Source organism: Lepisma saccharinum, chromosome 5 (assembly GCF_977018435.1).
Source record: "Lepisma saccharinum chromosome 5, izLepSacc3.1, whole genome shotgun sequence".
Lineage (NCBI taxonomy): Eukaryota > Metazoa > Arthropoda > Insecta > Zygentoma > Lepismatidae > Lepisma > Lepisma saccharinum.
Window position 1 is genome coordinate 69341722 of NC_139233.1, and position 19210 is coordinate 69360931.

Genomic DNA, 19210 nt, shown 5'->3' on the forward strand with positions numbered 1-19210 from the left:
CACGTTGAGAGTCAGTATGGTAGAAATACAGAATAAAGGAACATGCGGAAAGTCTCTAAAACGGATAAAACAGAACTATTCAGATAATGGACTCATTCGAATATTTGGATAATTAGGATATTCAGAAACCAAATTTTATCTGGATTTGGCCATTCTTAATTGGAATATTTGATGGTACACTTGTAATGTAGGGAGCTGTGGTGGTCTAGTCGGTACGGTGCCTGACTGCCATGCGGGAGACCCAGGTCCGATTGACAGGGTAGGTGATCTAAGGTCGGAAATTTTCCGTACTTGTCCTCGCATAAAACGATTCCGGGGCTCACCCAGCCTCAAATCAAATGTTACCTGTGGGGAGGGGGGCAAAGGCAGCCAGAGGGTGGTGCTGATCACATCACCTCCAAAATGGTTGAGGTCGAGAATGTGTAGGGCATACCTGCACATCCCCTAAATGAGGCATGGTGCTATTTGGAGGGGAAACTTACCTTCTTACCTTTATGCCCGTGTAATGTCCTGCATTACCATAATGGAATAGTGAACACAGTCAGCTATCAGGAGTTCTCCTTCGTTCCCTCCTCCCCAAAAAGAGTTTGCATCTTGCAATCTACACATGTGCTGACTGAAAGGGAAGTACTCCGAAGTTCGCCAGTGATTTCTTTCTTCGGCATGGGAATTATTTTTAAAAGTACCAACGGTTGCTTACTTCCGCCAGCTTTCCGATTGTGATGTGCTACGAAGTCCGAAGTTCGGGAATGGGATTCCAAAGAGATCGGTGACAATATTCTTCAACAACACCCCCCCCCCCCAAAAAAAAAAATTGTTTGCAATGGCCTTATATTACAGTAGCCTAAAGGCTAAATTGGGATATACTTTTTTTTAAAAAGAAAATTAAAAGATGATACATGTATAAGAAATTCAGGAGAGTATTAGTACCAACGTTGTTAACAAGGAAAAGGTGTCAAGTTATTTTACTAAAGTTGAAACTACAACCAATTTAACCCGAAACAATAAAATGTAAATATATTTTCAAATTCTTACAACTATCAAGAAAAATAAAGTAAAATGTCATTACATTTTTTTTCCTTTTACGCCTGAAGGCACTGCACTGTACAAATTTGCAACATGCATAATTACATAAAAAAATATTTTCCGGTATCATTTTTTGCTCTCCCTTAATTCACTATTGTTGCGTACGTACAACAAAGGATCTAAAATTAACTGATCTGAACTGGAACTCTATAAGAATGATATATTTAATAATGTAATTTACATATCCACTGGGTGGGAAATAATTATCCCTTGATGGGATGTATCCTTCATAACCACAGGTTGGGATGGTTTACAACAGGGGTGGAATCATCCTCATCCTGATCTTCCCTTTCAAATTCCACCAGGAATTAAAATGGATACATGTAGACCTATATTTGTTCACAATTTCCATTAAATCCCTAATGACTGCATATATTTCAGAATTATCTGTTTTTAAATTAAAATGGAATTTTGCAGGAACATTTTCTTGGGAGGCACAAGATTAACATTGTTGGTTCATGGAAAATTCCATTTTAATTTAAAAACAGATAATTCTGAACCAACAATGTTAATCTTGTGCCTCCCAAGAAAATGTTCCTGCGCTGCTTATGCTTGTCGGAAGTGCTTGTTCAGTTGTTAACATTAAAACAAGGAGTGAAATCTTCTATATTAATCTAAAAAAAAAATCCACAAGAACAATTGACCATACAAAGCGGATTTTATGTTCAGTGTGACAGCACTGTGCTCGACCCTATCTTATTATTGGCCAGCGAGAGACACTGAAAATGTGAACCAATGACGCAGCACCAGAGATTGAGTAAGGGGCAGTTGCACGTTACATATCATGTTAATAAGTCAGTTTAAATTTCTGATTTTTATACTAAATGTTGTTTTGAATTCATGGTGAGGAAAGAAATTTAGAATAATTTCCCTGCTCTACACCACGATCATACTTGAAAGCATTCATGTCTTAACACTTCAGGTTAAATTTTTCCTGGGATGAACGCAGGACTAGGAGGTATGTGTGTGTGGTACATACATGTTGATTGTCTTCCAATTAAAAATAGAACGTTTTATACAACGAAATGAATATTTTATTATTTAATTTGAGTTTCAATAAATTAATGCAAATTGGTACGAATGTTTGAAACCTTCCCCCCTGAAAAGATTCTGTGAACTCTGTACTTTTGAAGTATTTATAACTATATGAAGTAAAGAAAATTAATTAATATGATTATTTAGGCAGTTCAGCAGATTCCAAACCCATTCAGCAGATTCAAATACAACCATTTAGATGGTTCAGCAGATTCTAAGTCTGTTCAGCAGGTTCAAATACGATTATTTAGACGGTTCAGGAGATTCTAAGACCATTCAGCAGATTCAAGTACGATCATTTAGACGGTTTAACAGCTCCTGAAGCGCTTTGATAGATCCAAATTAGTGTATTTAATTGCGTTCAATCAAATTTGTGTACTTTCCATCGTCTAACGTTTTGTAAAGCGGTTTAGCCTTTAATCGATTTCTGTCGGTAATACATAAAATTTTCGTGGTGTGTTGCAACACTGACAACCAGTTTGTAATTTTCCACATTTTCTACCTGATTCTTGTAGTTTTTCCCATGATTCAGCATTTTCTGCACGTGGTCATCATTTTCTTATGGCAGACAGCACTTCAGCATTTTAGTACGTCCCTAACTTGCCTTCTTGCTTCCGATCAGACTCATAAACTGGCGTAATTTGTGCGACTATAATAATCTTGACGATTCACTGCTTCGACTTCAAAAACTGTCTGTCTTGTTTTCTTTGAAAGGAGCCACTGAAGTAATGTAGTTCCCTGATTTCATAAAGGTCTCTGCTGAAGAACACAAACCCAGATGGCAAAAAAAGATAAGCTTAGAAACAGATGGATGAAACCTCTCCCCGCTGTTCTATGAGGGACATGTGGCCGGAGATGCAAGAACTGCATGAGGAGGGTTGTGTGTTGAAAAACAACAGCAGCACTACAAGCGGAAAATCCTTGAGCTTTCAGAACTTGTGGGAACCAAATTCTTGTATTTTTTGTCATAAAATGTGATTTCTGTTGAAAATATTGTGCAAACATTTGGAATTATATATATAAATTGACGACACTAAGATCCACAATATTGAACCTAAATCGTATAATATTATAAAACTCTTCAAACGCCCCTAAAGCTGCTTTTCACATCCCATTAATGCTGCTTTATAATTTTTTGCACGCCAAATTAGAACCCCAAATTGATTTTTTACAAATTACATCACTTCTGTATCCTTCTAGAAAAGCCTTGCAGAGTATCACCGAAATTGGAAGCATATGTTAGGAGATTTTTCAATAGAGGGATAAACAGTTTTCAGCTGTTGAAAGAAGGCTTAACGTGTAGAAAATGCTGCACACTGTATTTCCAAAGTTAAACCTACAATATGTTTATTCTGGGTTCATGCATATTCTGTGCCTCTCCCAAAAAATAATTATGGATCGGTCTATGGCCATAGGGTTCTTTCAGATCAAATAGACAAGTGACAAGTGGCATGAGAAGCTCCAGACTGTAAAAAGCATTCATTGCACAAGCAACAGACGAAGGTGATATGGTTTACCCTACTGAAAAAAACAGTCTAGTCTGCGTGACACACAGTTGTGCAGTTTGTCATGTCACTTTGGTATTACATTTATTTCTGATGGTACATTTCCAAGTGACACGTGTTGTTTGTTGTCTCAGTCTGGATGCTGCCTAAGTGTAGGATCGAATTTACAATACCGGAAGTATCTCCAATTTGTTTGAAATTCGGCATACTCACTAATTTTGGCCTCATAATCATGAATCTGCAGTTGAAATTTGGCGGTCACGTCTAGAAATTGCAAAATAAGACAAAATAAGTGGGTCCGTGAATATAGTAAACATCCTTGATTTATGAAGAAAACAACTATTTTTTGCAATGATTAGCATTTCAAAACTATGTTTATGACGACCCTTAAATTTTACTTTGCTTGCCTAAACTAACTTTACCGTGAATGGTTTGTGGGGCAAACATTTTTTCCACCTTATGCAAGATGCCATTTTCTCAAATAGCGAACTTCACTTGTTCACATCATCAAATATGGCTACTATAATAGTGTATCGACAATCATAGCATTAATATGTGAATGTAATTTTGCAATATCTGGAAGTGACCACCAATTTTTAACTGCAGATCCTTGATTATGAGGCCCCAATTAGTGAGTATGCGTAATTTCAAAGCAATCGGAAATACATCCGGTATTGTAAATTTATACCAAATTGTATGACTGTACGAGAACAGTAATTGTTAATTTTCATCTTTGAAATATCAACCGTTAGTGTCAATTTAGTGGTAGTATTTATTACCTCTTACTATGAACCTCGTTATTGTTAGTATTATTTTTGTTATTGGCAAAGTTGCATATACAATTATACAATAATGCAGAATTGCTTCATTGCATAGAATGCTATGAATTTTACATTCCTTTACTACTTCTCTGTTAACTATTACAAAGATGAGTGTCAAATTGATGAAACAGATGATTGAACAAACCAGGCCCGTAGCCAGGAATTATTAGTAGGGGGGGCAAAGTCAATTCTTGAGGGGGCAAATTTTTAATATATTATTTCGCATTGGCAGATATAGTGGGGTACATAGGAGGACGCATTGCCCCCCCCCCCCCACACAAAGCAATTACTAACCGGAAAGGGGTGATATTGTGAAACTCCAACGAACAAAAGAAAAAAAGTCTAACACCAAATATGAATAAAATTTAAGATAAATAGGCTAATCCGGACTGTATCTACTTGAAATTTAAATGAGCTGCCACCGAAAATCGAATCTGAGGGTCTCTTAGGACTACCACGGATCCTATTTGCTTCAAAGGGGAGACTCTTACATCACTACAGAAAATGTTGGCTTACTGGTTACTTTAACCAATTTGCAAAATATTGTGTGAATTGTATTATTTTATTGTTGAAAACACATTTCTTTGACACCGGACAAACAAATGGGAACCCCTTGATTGATCAATGACTTCTTGGATTACGATGTCATTTCATACTAAGGAATTTTGTATCCTCTTTACATTATGAAAAATATGTTCCTTAATGACTATAATATGAAATCAACTATACAGTGTATAAGGGGCCTCCTTCACCTTACTCCATCCTTGCTGCGTGAAATCTCACGGATGCCTGTCACCACCAAAGCGTACAAACCCCAAATATCAGGGTTTTATAAAATACTGATACTGGTTTCTGTGAAAAACAGAATGGCTTAAGATGAGTAAAATTAGGAAAATCCACTCCACAGCTGAAGAGTTTACAGAATGTTTTGGCAAAATATTAGGTTATAAAAAAGGCAAAGTTTCCTGTATATAGCACCGTGCTATGAATACACATTTAGGGGATGTGGGGATAGATCCACACACATTCTCGACCTCGGCCAAATTGAAGGTGATGTGATCAACACCATGCTCTGGCAGCCTTTACTCCCCAGGGTTACCCCCAGGTACCCATTGATTTGAGGCTGGATGAGCCCCAGAGCTGTTTTATGCGGGACAAGACAGGAAAAATTCCGATCTTAGATCACCCACCCCAGGAATTGAACCCCGGTCTCCCACGTGGCATACAAACGCCGTACCGACTTTTTTTATTTTTTAAAGGAATACCCCTAAGCAGTAGTATGCCCTGTTATTCACTTTTCCTCAGGTTGTCATTTTTTACATTTTTGGACAAATACATGTCCATGTCCAAACCGGGATTCGAATCCAGGACCTCTGGCAACGCAGCGTCGTTTTCTTGAACCTATATACGCAGGGCAATTTTCACAGTGAGTAGAGGACATCAAGGCGAACAACTTTTCTTATATTTGCTCGTCCAGTTCTTGTTTCGATGCTACAATACAAGCCATCGAAAAATGGCATCATCTGCCATTCTTAATGTATGCAATCCCAATTAGCTTCACGGTTGCAAATGGCATTTATTTTTACTGCCGCTAAATATTCTAAAAGCAATAGAATACTATATAAATGATAGCATGCCAACAGGAAGTCAACACGTACCCTTTCCTTTATATAAAATACATGTATCATATCACACACCCATGTTGCTTATCATATTTCCCCCCCCAAAAACACCATTTGCATTTGAAATCATCGCATTAATGTAAATTACTATGAAAAATCAAATTACACGTGTTAAATATATTATTTTAGGTTGACATTCATTTTTCTAAGGGGGGTGGCTTTGCCCCCCCCCCTTCCATGTTCCTACATTATTATACTTTCACCTAGAAATTTAGTGTAGAGGAATCTTATCACCGATATTAGACTTGGACAGAAATCAATTCTAGGGGGACAAACATGGAGGTTAAAGAAAGCAAGACTAGGAGAATCTAAGAGTAACAGGACAAAATGATACTCAAGATACTCTTTCTTGCATTATTTCTTCCAGGCAGCCAAGACCAGCTGCAGGGGGACACAAAGGGGCAATTGCCCCCTCGATATCAAATTTTATAGAGATAAAAATACTATTCGTAAAATTTTCTTGCTCGCTTCGCTCGCAATATCTGCTTTTATTGCAGTTTTCTTAAGTTCAGAGCCGTAGCTAGTGGGCGGCGGGAGTTGGCCTTGGGTGCCGAACGATCTAAATGAAAAAAAAAAAAATATAAAAGAAAATGCCATGGCGCCCCATGGAATTTTTAGTGCCATATTAAATCAATATTGTTTTCAGTTTGCAAAAATTTGGATGTAAAAGATTTCTTGCTCGCTTCGCTCGCAATTTTATTATTTTCTCTAATGCATTGTAAATTACCAGAGAAAGAAGTTATAACTAAGTACTTCACACTCTTACTGCTAAACTATTTTGTCTTAAATGTATGAACACAATTATTTGAAGGAAAAGGAGGGCAGCATATTTCACAGATAATTTATTTATTCGTTATGGTGCCTCTATGTTACTGCATTATATATACCCACCAATGCAATGAAACTAAACAGAGAATAAAATGAGGATTTTCTTTCCCGGCTGAACTTTCATCAAGGCTTTTGCCCCTCCCCCTCCCCTAATCAGAAGGTCTGCTCACGCCTATGCCAGTGTCTGTGCAAGAATCTCGATTAGTAAAGAAGAAGATGGTGGTCGCCTATACTGTAAGGGGAGTTGTGGAGCACGTGGTGCTATTAACACAGAAGACCGTCACCGCGAAGTGGTACACCGAGGAGGGCTGCCCAAGTAGTTCAAGCTCTCAAAAACACTCGTCCACGTTCGAAGGCAGACTCTTAGTTGGCATCGAGTATTTTGAACCTACGGGACTGAAAGTCCTGGAGAATCCTCCCTACGGTGCAGACCTCGCCATGTGACTCTGCACTGTTTCCTCACGTCAATAACAGGCTAAAAGGAATAGGTTTTCCAATTAAGATAACCTTCTAAGGGCCTGGGATGACGAGTGTACCCACTTCCCTCAGGAAATAAGAAAGAGTTGGTTCGACGAATGGTTTTGAAGGTTGAAGAAGTGGTGGAAAGTATTTTCAAAGATTTTGAAAATGAGAGGTGTATTGCAAAACTTTCCTAGAACCTTTTCTATTTACACTCCAAAAGATGCCTGGTGTAACCGACATCACAGCACAATTTTTATTGCTTTCTAACAGAAATAATAAATGTGAAACACTATCACATTTTCGTCATGTTTGATAACTGACCCAGTAATCTGTCCTACATCTTTCACTAGCCGACTTTCATGGTGGGGTGGTTATACAACGCACTGCGACGTCAGGGGTCGGTCGCTTAGCAAACCCCAGCCTGGGCATGGATGATGTTTATGAGTGCCCCTAAATCAATTTCATATCATCACTCGTTCTCATCGTCACGATTAACTAGAAGTGGCAGAAAAGAGACGTTAAGTAAATAAAATAAAATATCCACTCTCTCTCTCCCTATCTCTACCACATGTATCAGTATTAGCAAAAGGTAGATGTGGGAAACAAAAAATTGAGCAGTTCAAACTCCATAAAAATGCATTCAAGAAAACATATCCAAACACATTACGCATCTTTAATAATATAAGGTCACTCAGAATGTCTAGATACTGAAAATCGTGAAATCATTTTCCGAAATCTGAATATGGAAAGATTTTTTTTTCCCAATTCTGGTACGACATTATGGAATCCAACACACGTTCCTTAATAAATCACCAAATCCATAAGTGTCTTTGTTAAGTTCCTAGAGCAATATAGGATATAATTGTAAAGAACAGTGAGAATTCCAGATAGGAATGTGTTCTATATATTTCACAGGGGGGGGCAAGGCATGGTCTCAGGGGGGCAGTTGCCCCCCTTGCCCCCCTCTAGCTACGGGCCTGGAACAAACACAATGAAACACCTATGACTTACTAACAATTCAAACCTAAGTACCCTGGTGGTGTAATATGGAACACTAGCCTTCCAACCATGAAGGCTGGCACATACATTACAGAAGTATGTTACACAGCTTACAAATTTATTGCTGGTCAATGAAAACATTGGATGAGTGCATATTTGTAAAACCTTATCTACTAGGTAGATAACCTATGTAATGCACTGAACAGACATTAACAAATTTGATTAAAACTATGGGAGAAAATGTCTTTAGCTGAAATCTCGGGTCAAAACCATCTCTGCTGATCTCTACCCTCTCGGTCACATGTTTCTACGTTCCAAAAACTACTTTTCATTAATTCCTGTGAAAAAAAAACAAAAGGGGGGGAGGGGCGAAAACTCCAAGGTGGACAGAAGTGATACTTAGTCAGTGTATAGGAACATAGCGTGAAATGTGTATATTAAGAAGTAAAAAGAAAGATGGTATTATGGCTTCATTGAAGATGACGGGAGTATTCCCCGAATTGTTTGAAATTTTGTATACTTTCTACATGAGGCCTCCTGAACTCGAAACTGACATTACAATTTCCCGGTCACGTCTGTAACTTAAAAATTTCACATAACGTTAGGTTTGGCAAACATACTTCAAATAACACTAAGCTTATCTTCAAAGTCTGTAGTCAACACTGTAGACAGTGCAACTCAGTGGCTACATTCCACAAAACATGGCTTCCTCACTTCTTTCTGGAGAAATATCGCCATTATGAAAAGCAATATATTACACCATATTACACACGTAATATTCAAATTTCAAACAGTGACCGGGACATCAGAACCTCTGATACTTCATCCGAAAAACTTATTTGGGTAACAGTATGGTATAGGGAAAACACATTTCTTCAAATTTACAGGAGAAATTACTTATGGAACTGAGTTTCTGTAGACTTTTGAAAGCTCGTGGAAGTGTTTTCTCATTTCGTTCAACTTATTCGGCCGGTAAATCATGTATGTTTCGACATTAATGTCTCTCCGATGCACAAAAGCTCTTGCCTCCATTACGTTCGACTACATGAACCAAATGTTCCATGCGTTCAATGACGTAACCCCTGGTCAGTGTTTCCAAATTCGCCATTGTTTTGCCAGAATGTGACAATTTTAACTATGTTTGCCTAACCTCACAGAACCTAACCTAACCTTGCGTGAATGGTTCATGGGGCTATTGTTTGCTCTCATGATGAATGACTTACCATTTTCCGTCACTGCTCACACAATACTATATGCAGATGATACTACCTTCTTTAATGCCAGCTCTGACTTTAACACTCTTAAAGCCATAACTAATAATACCCTGTATCAATCTTCTTTAAGGTTCAGAGCTAATGCTTTTTTGCTGAATGAAAGTAAAACCCAGCATATGTTTTCAGTCTTAGAGACATCCCAATCGATAATAGCTCAGACAATGTGAAATTTCTAGGTATTATCATTGATAATCGATAATAGCTCAGACAATGTGAAATTTCTAGGTATTATCATTGATAATAAATTATCATGGGAGCCACATATTAAATACATAACTGCCAAGCTCTCCAGGGTTATATATTTGTTAAGGAATCTAAACAGTCATGTACCTGTAGATTACGTAAGATCAGCTTACTTCGCTTTCTTTCAAAGCATTATTTCATATGGAATTTTACTTTGGGGGAACTGCAGTTATGTACAAGAAATTTTTTTGCTGCAGAAAAAAAACCGTGAGAATAATTATCAACTCACACAAATTAGATCATAGTAAGCCACTGCTCATTACGTTAAATTTTATGACTGTGATAAATGTATATATTTACACTGTGCTGTTGTAGGTAAAGAAAAATTTGCCACAGCTACAAAGTAGACAACATGTACATTCCTATACTACAAGAAACAGCAGGCATATAAATATACCCTACCATAGACTCTCAAAATCACTAAATAGTTATCAAGCTCTAGGATTAAGACTATTTAATAAGCTACCTCTTGATGTGACAAATATGCCTATGAATGTATTTAAACATAAACTGTATGCCTGGTTAGTTGCTACACTATTGTACTCAAGTCAAGAATTTCTTTAAATTAAAAATATTGTATTTTAGTGCAATTTAAACATAAAACTGGTTATAATTTTATATTATTTTATAATATATTTCACATGTATTTCGTTCTTGACGTTGTCTATTGCTGTACAAGCTTAATGACAATAAAATATTATTATTATTATTTTTTATTCGTTTGTGGGGCTATCCATGCATGGTTTGTGGGGCTACAGGTGCATGGTTCGTGGGGTTTTCGAACCCGGAAAAAATACAAAATGAGTAACACGAAAGTAGGTATTATTCTGCGAAGAAGGTTGCAACACTGCAAACCCACTGTTCATCGACAACGCTAGTCAAGATTTCTCCGCCATATTATGTGTGAGAGGAATGAACAATAATTACTTGATATGTGGAAAATTGAAGCTATTTTCGTGAAAAAGGCGAGGTAATTATGAGATATCACCCGAACACCTCTCACTCGTGTATTTTGTTAATTTTAGCATTGATACTTACCTATTCTGCATTGCGGAAGATTCTTTAAGGTGAGGTTATGCCTTTTCCCATAAAATAGTGTCATCTTTTCATATTAAGAGTCATTATTTGTCTTCCTTGTTCCGCTTGGGTAACAGGCAATATGGCGTGCACTCGTCATGGATCATCACGCGTTGTGCTTTGTCGATTTGGAGTGGGTATGCAGTGTTTCAACCTTCTTCACTGAAAAATACCTACTTTCGTGTTCATTATGTCATCACAAACCATTGACGGATAGCCCCAAAAAACCATTCACGATAGCCCCACAAACCATTGACGGATAGCCCCACAAACCATTGACGGATAGCCCCAAAAATTATTCACGATAGCCCGAAAAACCATTCACAATAGCCCCAAAAACCATTCACAATAGCCCCAAAAACCATTCACAATAGCCCCAAAAACCATTCACGATAGTCCCTAAAAACATTCCCGATAGCCCCAAAAACCATTCACTATAGCCCCACGAACCACAGACGTATAGCCTCAAAAACCATTGACGGATAGCCCTATGGACCATTTCCGGCAGTTTAGGTTAGGTAAGCATAGTTAAAAAAAATCTCTTAAGAAAAAGCACGTTTGGAAACACTGACGCGAACGCGTAACTTTCGACGGTCGTGCCATCTGCAGGTACATAATGGAAACAACGGCATAATGTTGTCAGAAAATGCAAGTTACATAAAAAGTGATTATTTCTTGATCTGCAGCATTCTATGGTGAAGTTTTCAGTTTCCGCGAAAGAAAATACCTCGAAGAACTTCGACAATGATACAGAAACTGATTTCAGTAAGTTGTTTCTCCTGTAGCTTTGAAGAAATCCGTTCGGGCGATATATCATATTTACCAAAAGGGAAATCCCACCTTAAACAAAGTTTCGAAATGCATAATAGGGAAGTACGAATGTAAAAAATGAAGAAACGAACGAGTGAAATGTGTTTCCCTATACCATACTGTTACCACCGAGGAAAAATATAGAGCAATAAATAATAAATAAGAAACCATTCAACCATGTTTCTAAATGACCAGCTGAGCAAAACAACAGTACGTCACTATAAATTTAGCCTTACCATCAACAGGTTCTTCGGGAGATTCGAATTCTTCATTCCTCTTAAAAGTACCAGTTTGATTCACCCTATAGCATCTCCCTTCTATCCACATTAATTCTGGTTTAAGGACATCCATTTCTCTATTGCATTACAGAATGTCAAGGAATATAGAGATTAGGTAAAGCCATCCGAAGATTGCCGATCTTGCACGAACGCGTGACGTCACCGGAGAAGCAGTAAGCTCGGCTGAAGCAGACGGCCCCTAGCATTTATATGGGAGATTCAGAGAGCGAAAGTATATTATTACTTTTAGGAGGGGGAAAATATTAATTGTCATCCTCCAAGATGGTATTGAGGCATCCTTTTAATGATTAGTAACATAATTGAAAACGCGCTACTTTTAAAAGAGGGCAAAGTACATGTGAAAAAATGTATTTTGAAAATCCATATTCCTGAAACTTTCTGACCGATGCGCTACAAAGAAAGTTGCGTGTTCTCCTTTAGAATTTCGTCATTTTACAAATCGTAATATAATTTTAACAAAAACGTGGCATGCTAAAGAAGAATTAAAGAGTTTAAAAAATAATTGATTAATAGACTTAGTTTATTTTACTTCGCTTATCTGTCACATATGGCTAATCGTAAAGATGAGGATGCGTGATGATATGATGAAATTGAAGAAAGGAAAGTAGACCCATGCCCTGGCGGGGATTCGAACCTGGGGGTCTTTGGCATCGTAAAGCGTTGTGCTAACCACTTCGCCACGGAGGTCAGCATTACAAGGAAATAAACAGAAATTGGCATCTATGTTTTAATATGCGAGAAACATTTGCGAGGAGGTTATTGAAGTAACAAATAATTATTACAAGACGTTGTGATGAAAATTATTAATATATCTGAAATATCGAGAGTTGACCTTGCAGTCTCTAAATGTACTTTTAGGGTTACGCAAAACCTTTACTCAAAATTGATAGTGTAAATTTATAAGCTACTAAAATTTAAAACTTATTCCTGTTCGAAAAGAGAAACTCCCAAGTAAATTAATATTTCGTAGAAATACATATATTTGTCTTTCATGAGGCCAAGAGAGTATTTGGAGGGGACGCTGGCTTGGGAAGGCTATAGCCCCGGATCTCGATCTGCAAAGGGGTTTCCAGTGGGAAAACATTCCTATGAAATAGTCCAGAAGAAGGGGCGAAATGATTTTTTTTAAAATGGCTCAAGAATACAAAGATATAAGTGGATATTTGACAAGCTTAGTCTAAAACTTACAACTGAAGTCGTACGTGTGTGTGGGGGGGGGGGGGTGGCTACGTGAGGTAACACAGTGGAATATGATTCACAATACTAAAATTAAAATAAATATGTGGGAACAATAGAAATCAAAATATGTTGTAGCTAGTAACAGCGCAATAGTAAAGATGGAGGGGTAAATCATATTTTCCCGGGGCAATCATTTTTATAATTCCGTTACATACGACACAAAAATGCATATTTTGGCTAAAAGAGCATTCATTCATTTATTTATTTTGTCGTTTTACTGGGGGCAGATAAGAGAGAGAGAAATTGTCGTAGTGTGGTCACTGCCTATGGCTATGCTGGAGAAGAATGCACCAATAGTAGTAGTAGGGAAAATACTTAAGAGCAAACAATGGACCCATTAATTGACATTAATGGTTTTTTAATTCATTTTCGAGGGGTGACGCTATTGTTATTTAATCTAGCGCCACGTGTCGTGGGTGGAGGAGGAGATGAGTCATCGATGACTCATGCACACGTGTGAGTTTGAAATTAATGGTTTTCCATTAGTGCACAAAAGACACTATTATGTATTCCGTTTTTGACCTAAGCTAACCTTTTGTTGTATATTATATATGCGTTTCTGCCGGATATGAGTCACAGATGATTTATACAGACGTTGGAGTTTGAAATTAATGGTTTTCCATTAGTGCACAAAAGACACTATTGTGGAGTTCGTTTTCGACCTAAGCTAACACTTTTGTGGTATATTATATATGCGTTTCTGCCGGATATGAGTCATGGGTGCTTTATGCACACGTGGGAACTTGGAATTAATGGTTTTTCCATTAATGTACAAAAGACATTTTCGGCCTATTCTAAGGCCATTTTGGCGTCGGTGGTGAGTCATATTTGGTATAATTAAGGATCCGGATTTACCCGTATTCAACCGGTGCCGACGCGTTCGATCGGAGGTAGAAGATATTATAACACATGTTCGCTTTAAAGGCGAAGAAATTGAACGATGTATTCTATATGAAAACGAAGTATGCGAGCGGAATCCATGTTATTAATATTAACCTGTTACGGAAGAACCTGTTATGTGGTTGCATTGATCGGCACCCTCAAACCGCGCGCGTTCATGGACATGTGAGGGGGAAGAAAGGGTCGCCATTGTTACGGCCCCCTTCGCCTGGTGTTCTTCCGAAGTTGAATGGAAGTCAAGTGTCGCCAAATTTTTACACACGAGTATTGATTTTCTTTGAGGTTCCAATTTTATTTGGTGGAAGTAATCTACGCGGTATTTCTGCCGCCTTTCGTAACATTGCAAAGACTATTTGACCAAAACCGTAAGGAATTTGGCTGAACTAGGAACATTCAGTTCCAGTATCTACAAGTTAAAGTGGATGGCATCCACTATTTGCCCTTATTTCTGGGTTGCGAACCACAGCCCATTTGATTATTGGGTTATAAACATCAGGATTCATGTAAAATTGACCAGATGTTTTTACTGTTAGAGACAATATTTCGCATTTTTGTGTATTTTTACTCAGAAAACGCTATTTGAACGATTCAAGCAAGAGTTCGCATGGCAATTTAGACACACAAACTGTGTTTCTTCAACTTTAGTTGAAGTTTAGGTTTATTTTTAACTCTAATATCACAATTTCTTGTATTCAGGCAACATTTTTTATTAAATTTTGGACTCACAAAGACATTTTTCAACTTTTAACTTGCTATTTTAAAAGTTTATTTCCATTTTTTACTCTAATATCACAATTTCTTGTATTCAGGCAACATTTTTTATTAAATTTTGGACTCACAAAGACATTTTTCAACTTTTAACTTGCTATTTTAAAAGTTTATTTCCATTTTTTACTCTAATATCACAATTTCATCTATTCTGGCAGGAGTGTTTATTCCAGTTTAGACTTGCAAAGATAATTTTTCAACTTCTTTTATTAATTTTTATATTTATTGCCTTTTGTATCTTATATTTTTTAATTCTTAACTTTGAGTTTTGTTCTTTATTTAAAAAATTTCTCTATCACTAAGGAAGAAGTACTTTTAAGTAAAACTGTACCCACAAAGTTTATTATTACTATTATTATTAGTATTATTATTATTATTGTTGTTGTTTTTGTTTTGATGTAGTTGTTGAATCTTGTTGTTGTTGTTAGGGTTTATTGACTTCCACTACGCTATTTTTTGTTTGCTTCGTAGGAAAGTTTGTTTATTTTAGAGTTTCCTCGGTATTTTCTTACTGTTAGGGTAGGTAAAGTTTCCTAAATATATGAGTAGGGTTCCATATATTTTTGTTCTTGCATGTTTTTCATATGATGTGATCACAACAACTCTCCAAGTGCTTTTACTGCATGTTTCCATTTTTATTGAGGCTTAGTGATTCCTAGAGCCACTTTATGCATGAGAGAAAGCTTGAAAATTTCGATCTCAGATAGCCGTCAACCTTATGTCAGAGTATTTTCGAGTATATTTTAGACTTATTATGGGGCAGTAGAATATCATGGCTTGCTTATTTTTTAAGTATGTTGCGCAGTTATTGTATTTTTGCTTTTGCTTTCTAGATAAACTGTATGAAATGTTTAATATTTGTACTTTTTTTGCACTTATAAGAGGCCAAACTTTTACTGTAACTAAAATTATTATCTCTCTAAGCACTGAAACCCCTTTACCAAGAGTACTATAACTGAATGTTTATTAATATTGTTTCTTTCATCCCTTAAATATAACTACTTAACAATATAATGACAAATCACAGGACAAGACGATGTTAGCAGATGACTACGTGGCTCTTAAGTCCACCTGCCAAACTTTTCTTACCATGCTATTTACCCTTATAGTCTTTTATTCGGGGTACGTTTCAAGTACTACTTGACTTTTTGAGTGTTTGATTAACACCAGGGGTTATTTGTATCTGTTATGCTGTATTATTTGAGGCTTCTTTTTTTATTCTACAATCACTATATGTCCCTGAGAACTAAATTTCCACTGACTGAAGCTTAAAGCTTAGGCTCTACAGCATGTTGAATGGTTAAGCACTGGTCAATATGAATTTTACAGAGGCTAGTAGGAGGCATAGGAACACACGCCAGAGCCTTATTAGCGTGCAAGAAGCATTTTCAGGGAGTACTACGAGGAAACGAAGTTGATTTTTTTGAGGGCTTTACCAGTTACACAGCCAATATTTGCTATTTCAAGTAACTACATGTACCAAAACATTTTACAGCCCAACACTAACTAGACTTCAATTTATATTTTATTAGGTGCTAAATGTAGCAAGAACACTGATTGTACATACTTTTGAGAATCCAACTATTTCAGGATTTTTTCTATGTACGCATATTTTTATTGATTACTAACTTTAACAGACAAATCAGGAAGACGCCAAAATTCACTAAACTTAGTACTATAGTGTATGTGATTGCATGAAAAGTAGAAATTATAACAACCACAAGATTTCGCTTTTTTTGCTTTTGGGACTAATCGTGACGCTGAGGATGAATGGATGGCCAAAAATCTTAAGGACTGGATGTATTTTACCACTACAGACGCCTATGTAGAAACACTAGAGTACTGTTAGCTTTCAAAATTGAGGTTATACTGTACTGTTTTTTTAAATATTTCGTATTTGGCACGCTTAACAAGTTACATTTATATCCATTTCAGGACAAATATTGCTAAAACTCTCAAATTAATGTGTACAACTTTATATTTCTGCTATCAAAGGAATTAACATTCCTATTTTACAAACAAAGGGTATTGTTTACACTTTATTTACTTCAATCTGAGACTAATATTTTACAGTAATTGAATCATTCAGCCCTAGTCAATATTTTACTGCATCAGAAAGTTTGTTATTAATCTAATAAGTATCCTATTTTGTGCTATTCTAACGCAAACGTTGTTTAATTCACTGGTTATAATGCAAACTTTTGCACAAATTCGATATATTCACTACCTTCAAACCAAACAATTGTACTTATTTAGCACATTTCATTTATATTTCTTGTAATTAACTTATGTTTCTTATAATTAACAAACTAAACTAATTACTTTGGCATGTTAAAAACCTTATTTTTTACTATTTCCTATTCTATCAGGTTCTATATTGCTGTTTTTATCAATTATGTAAGACCACACTCTGGTAAATGCACATATATTCTCTTTTATACACACGCACGTCACACACACACACACACACACACACACACACATTTACACACTTATACGAACATACATCTGACGTTTTTCAATATTTTGCTATGAAGTTTGCATCCACGCTATTCAAACAAGGGCAGGCAATGTAGTATTTATGAGTATTAGTAATCCCAAAGTGGTGTTTTTGGTGTCCAAGTTCAGATGAGAGGCTGCTATGTGCCTTTTGCAGGGGATTGCATGTGAAGTGTATGCATATTGAGCATTATTGAGTGTGTAGGCTTCCAAGTTTTGCTGTTATTTTCCTATAATTCTGTGAGACTGTAGAGAGTTCTCCCTTTTCAACCAGTTTTCTTTCATTGATTGGATACTTTTTGGGAACTTAGCAGTTTTTTATGTTATGAAGCAGATTGTTGTATAATATTTTGCATGGTCTTTTGTGATATTGAGTGCCTGCTGTAACGGAAGTAAGTATCTTTCCTTCTTGTGTTGATGTTCTCGTGTAGGTTTCCTATTTTCGGTCAAGTTGCAGTAGGGAACTTAGCAGTTTTTATGTTATGAAGCAGATTGTTGTAGAATATTTTGCATGGTCTTTTGTGATATTGAGTGGGTGCTGTAATGGTAGTAAGTATCTTTCCTTTTTGTGTTGATGTTCTTGTGTAGGTTTCCTATTTTCTGTCAAGTTGCAGTACTTAGAATAATCGCTACTGTCTTATTGATCTACGAAGCTCCTTTGAATAATCATTTGCATGTGACCCTATACTCCACGTTGTACTTTGTTCTGGGAGCTACCTTTTGAAGCCTTGGCATTCTGCTAGTACAGTATTATTATCGTAGAGGTAAATTAGTTCGTGAAAATATGTATTTTTCTGATTAACTATAGTCGCTTAGTTGTTCTAGCAGGTATAAGTAGTTACTGCTGATGTTGTTAATTTTCTATTCGCAGGGGCTATGTATGATGTAGCGTATTTGTGTTGGCGGTCCCTTTTATTCCTATGTTGTTGAGTTTCTCCATAAGCATGTCCTGTTTTACTCTATTCTATGCCTTGTTGCTGCTAGATATTTGAGGTATGTTGCTGGTTCATATCTGAGGTAGCTTGTTTGACTATCTATTATTTTTGCTATGGCTGTGGCTATTGATGTCCCTTTCTGAATTCCATGTTGGTTTCTGTTTATCCTTGTTGCTGCTTGTTATCTGAGTTAGGTTGTTTGACTTCAGGACTATCCTTTTTTAACTTTATTGTTGATTGCTGTTTTGTTTATTTCCTTATTTGTTTTTATTTGTTTACTGAATCTATTTGTTTTGTGTCTTGTAATATTATTTACTATAGTAACAAAATTATTTTTAAAAATGATATTTATCAACATACTTGTATATTTCTTGTTCAGTTATTGTCAAAGTTTAATTTATTTTGTCCGCTATCTTTAGCAAGTAACACTATTTTGAAATTTAATATATAAATTCATGAAAATTTACTGTAATTTTATATCAACTAACATATTTATTTTAACAACAATAACAAAATTGTACAAAAGTTCAAATAGCAGAAGAATTGTACTCTTAAATTATTAACTTTGAAAGAATTGTACTCTTAAATTATTAACTTTGAAAGAATAGTATTTTTAAAACATTAACATTGTAAAAATTGTACTTTTAAAACATTCACTTTGAAAAATTGTACTTTTAAAACATTCACTTTGAAAAAAATTTACTTTTACACCAGAAATAATCAATTATATGGGAAAGAAGGAGAAGTT

The 19210-nt window shown here is 36.2% G+C and overlaps 1 protein-coding gene across 1 annotated transcript in view; it reads right to left on the minus strand.

Moving 5' to 3' along the window:
- Positions 1–12192, minus strand: part of LOC145988390 (activating signal cointegrator 1 complex subunit 1) — a 39428-nt gene extending 27236 nt beyond the window's left edge. The window contains exon 1 of the mRNA XM_083123270.1: positions 12059–12192. Within this exon, the coding sequence (XP_082979396.1) occupies positions 12059–12173 (115 nt within the window). The 5' untranslated portion in view covers positions 12174–12192. The remainder of the gene's footprint in view (positions 1–12058) is intronic.
- Between the last annotated feature and the right edge of the window lie 7018 nt (positions 12193–19210).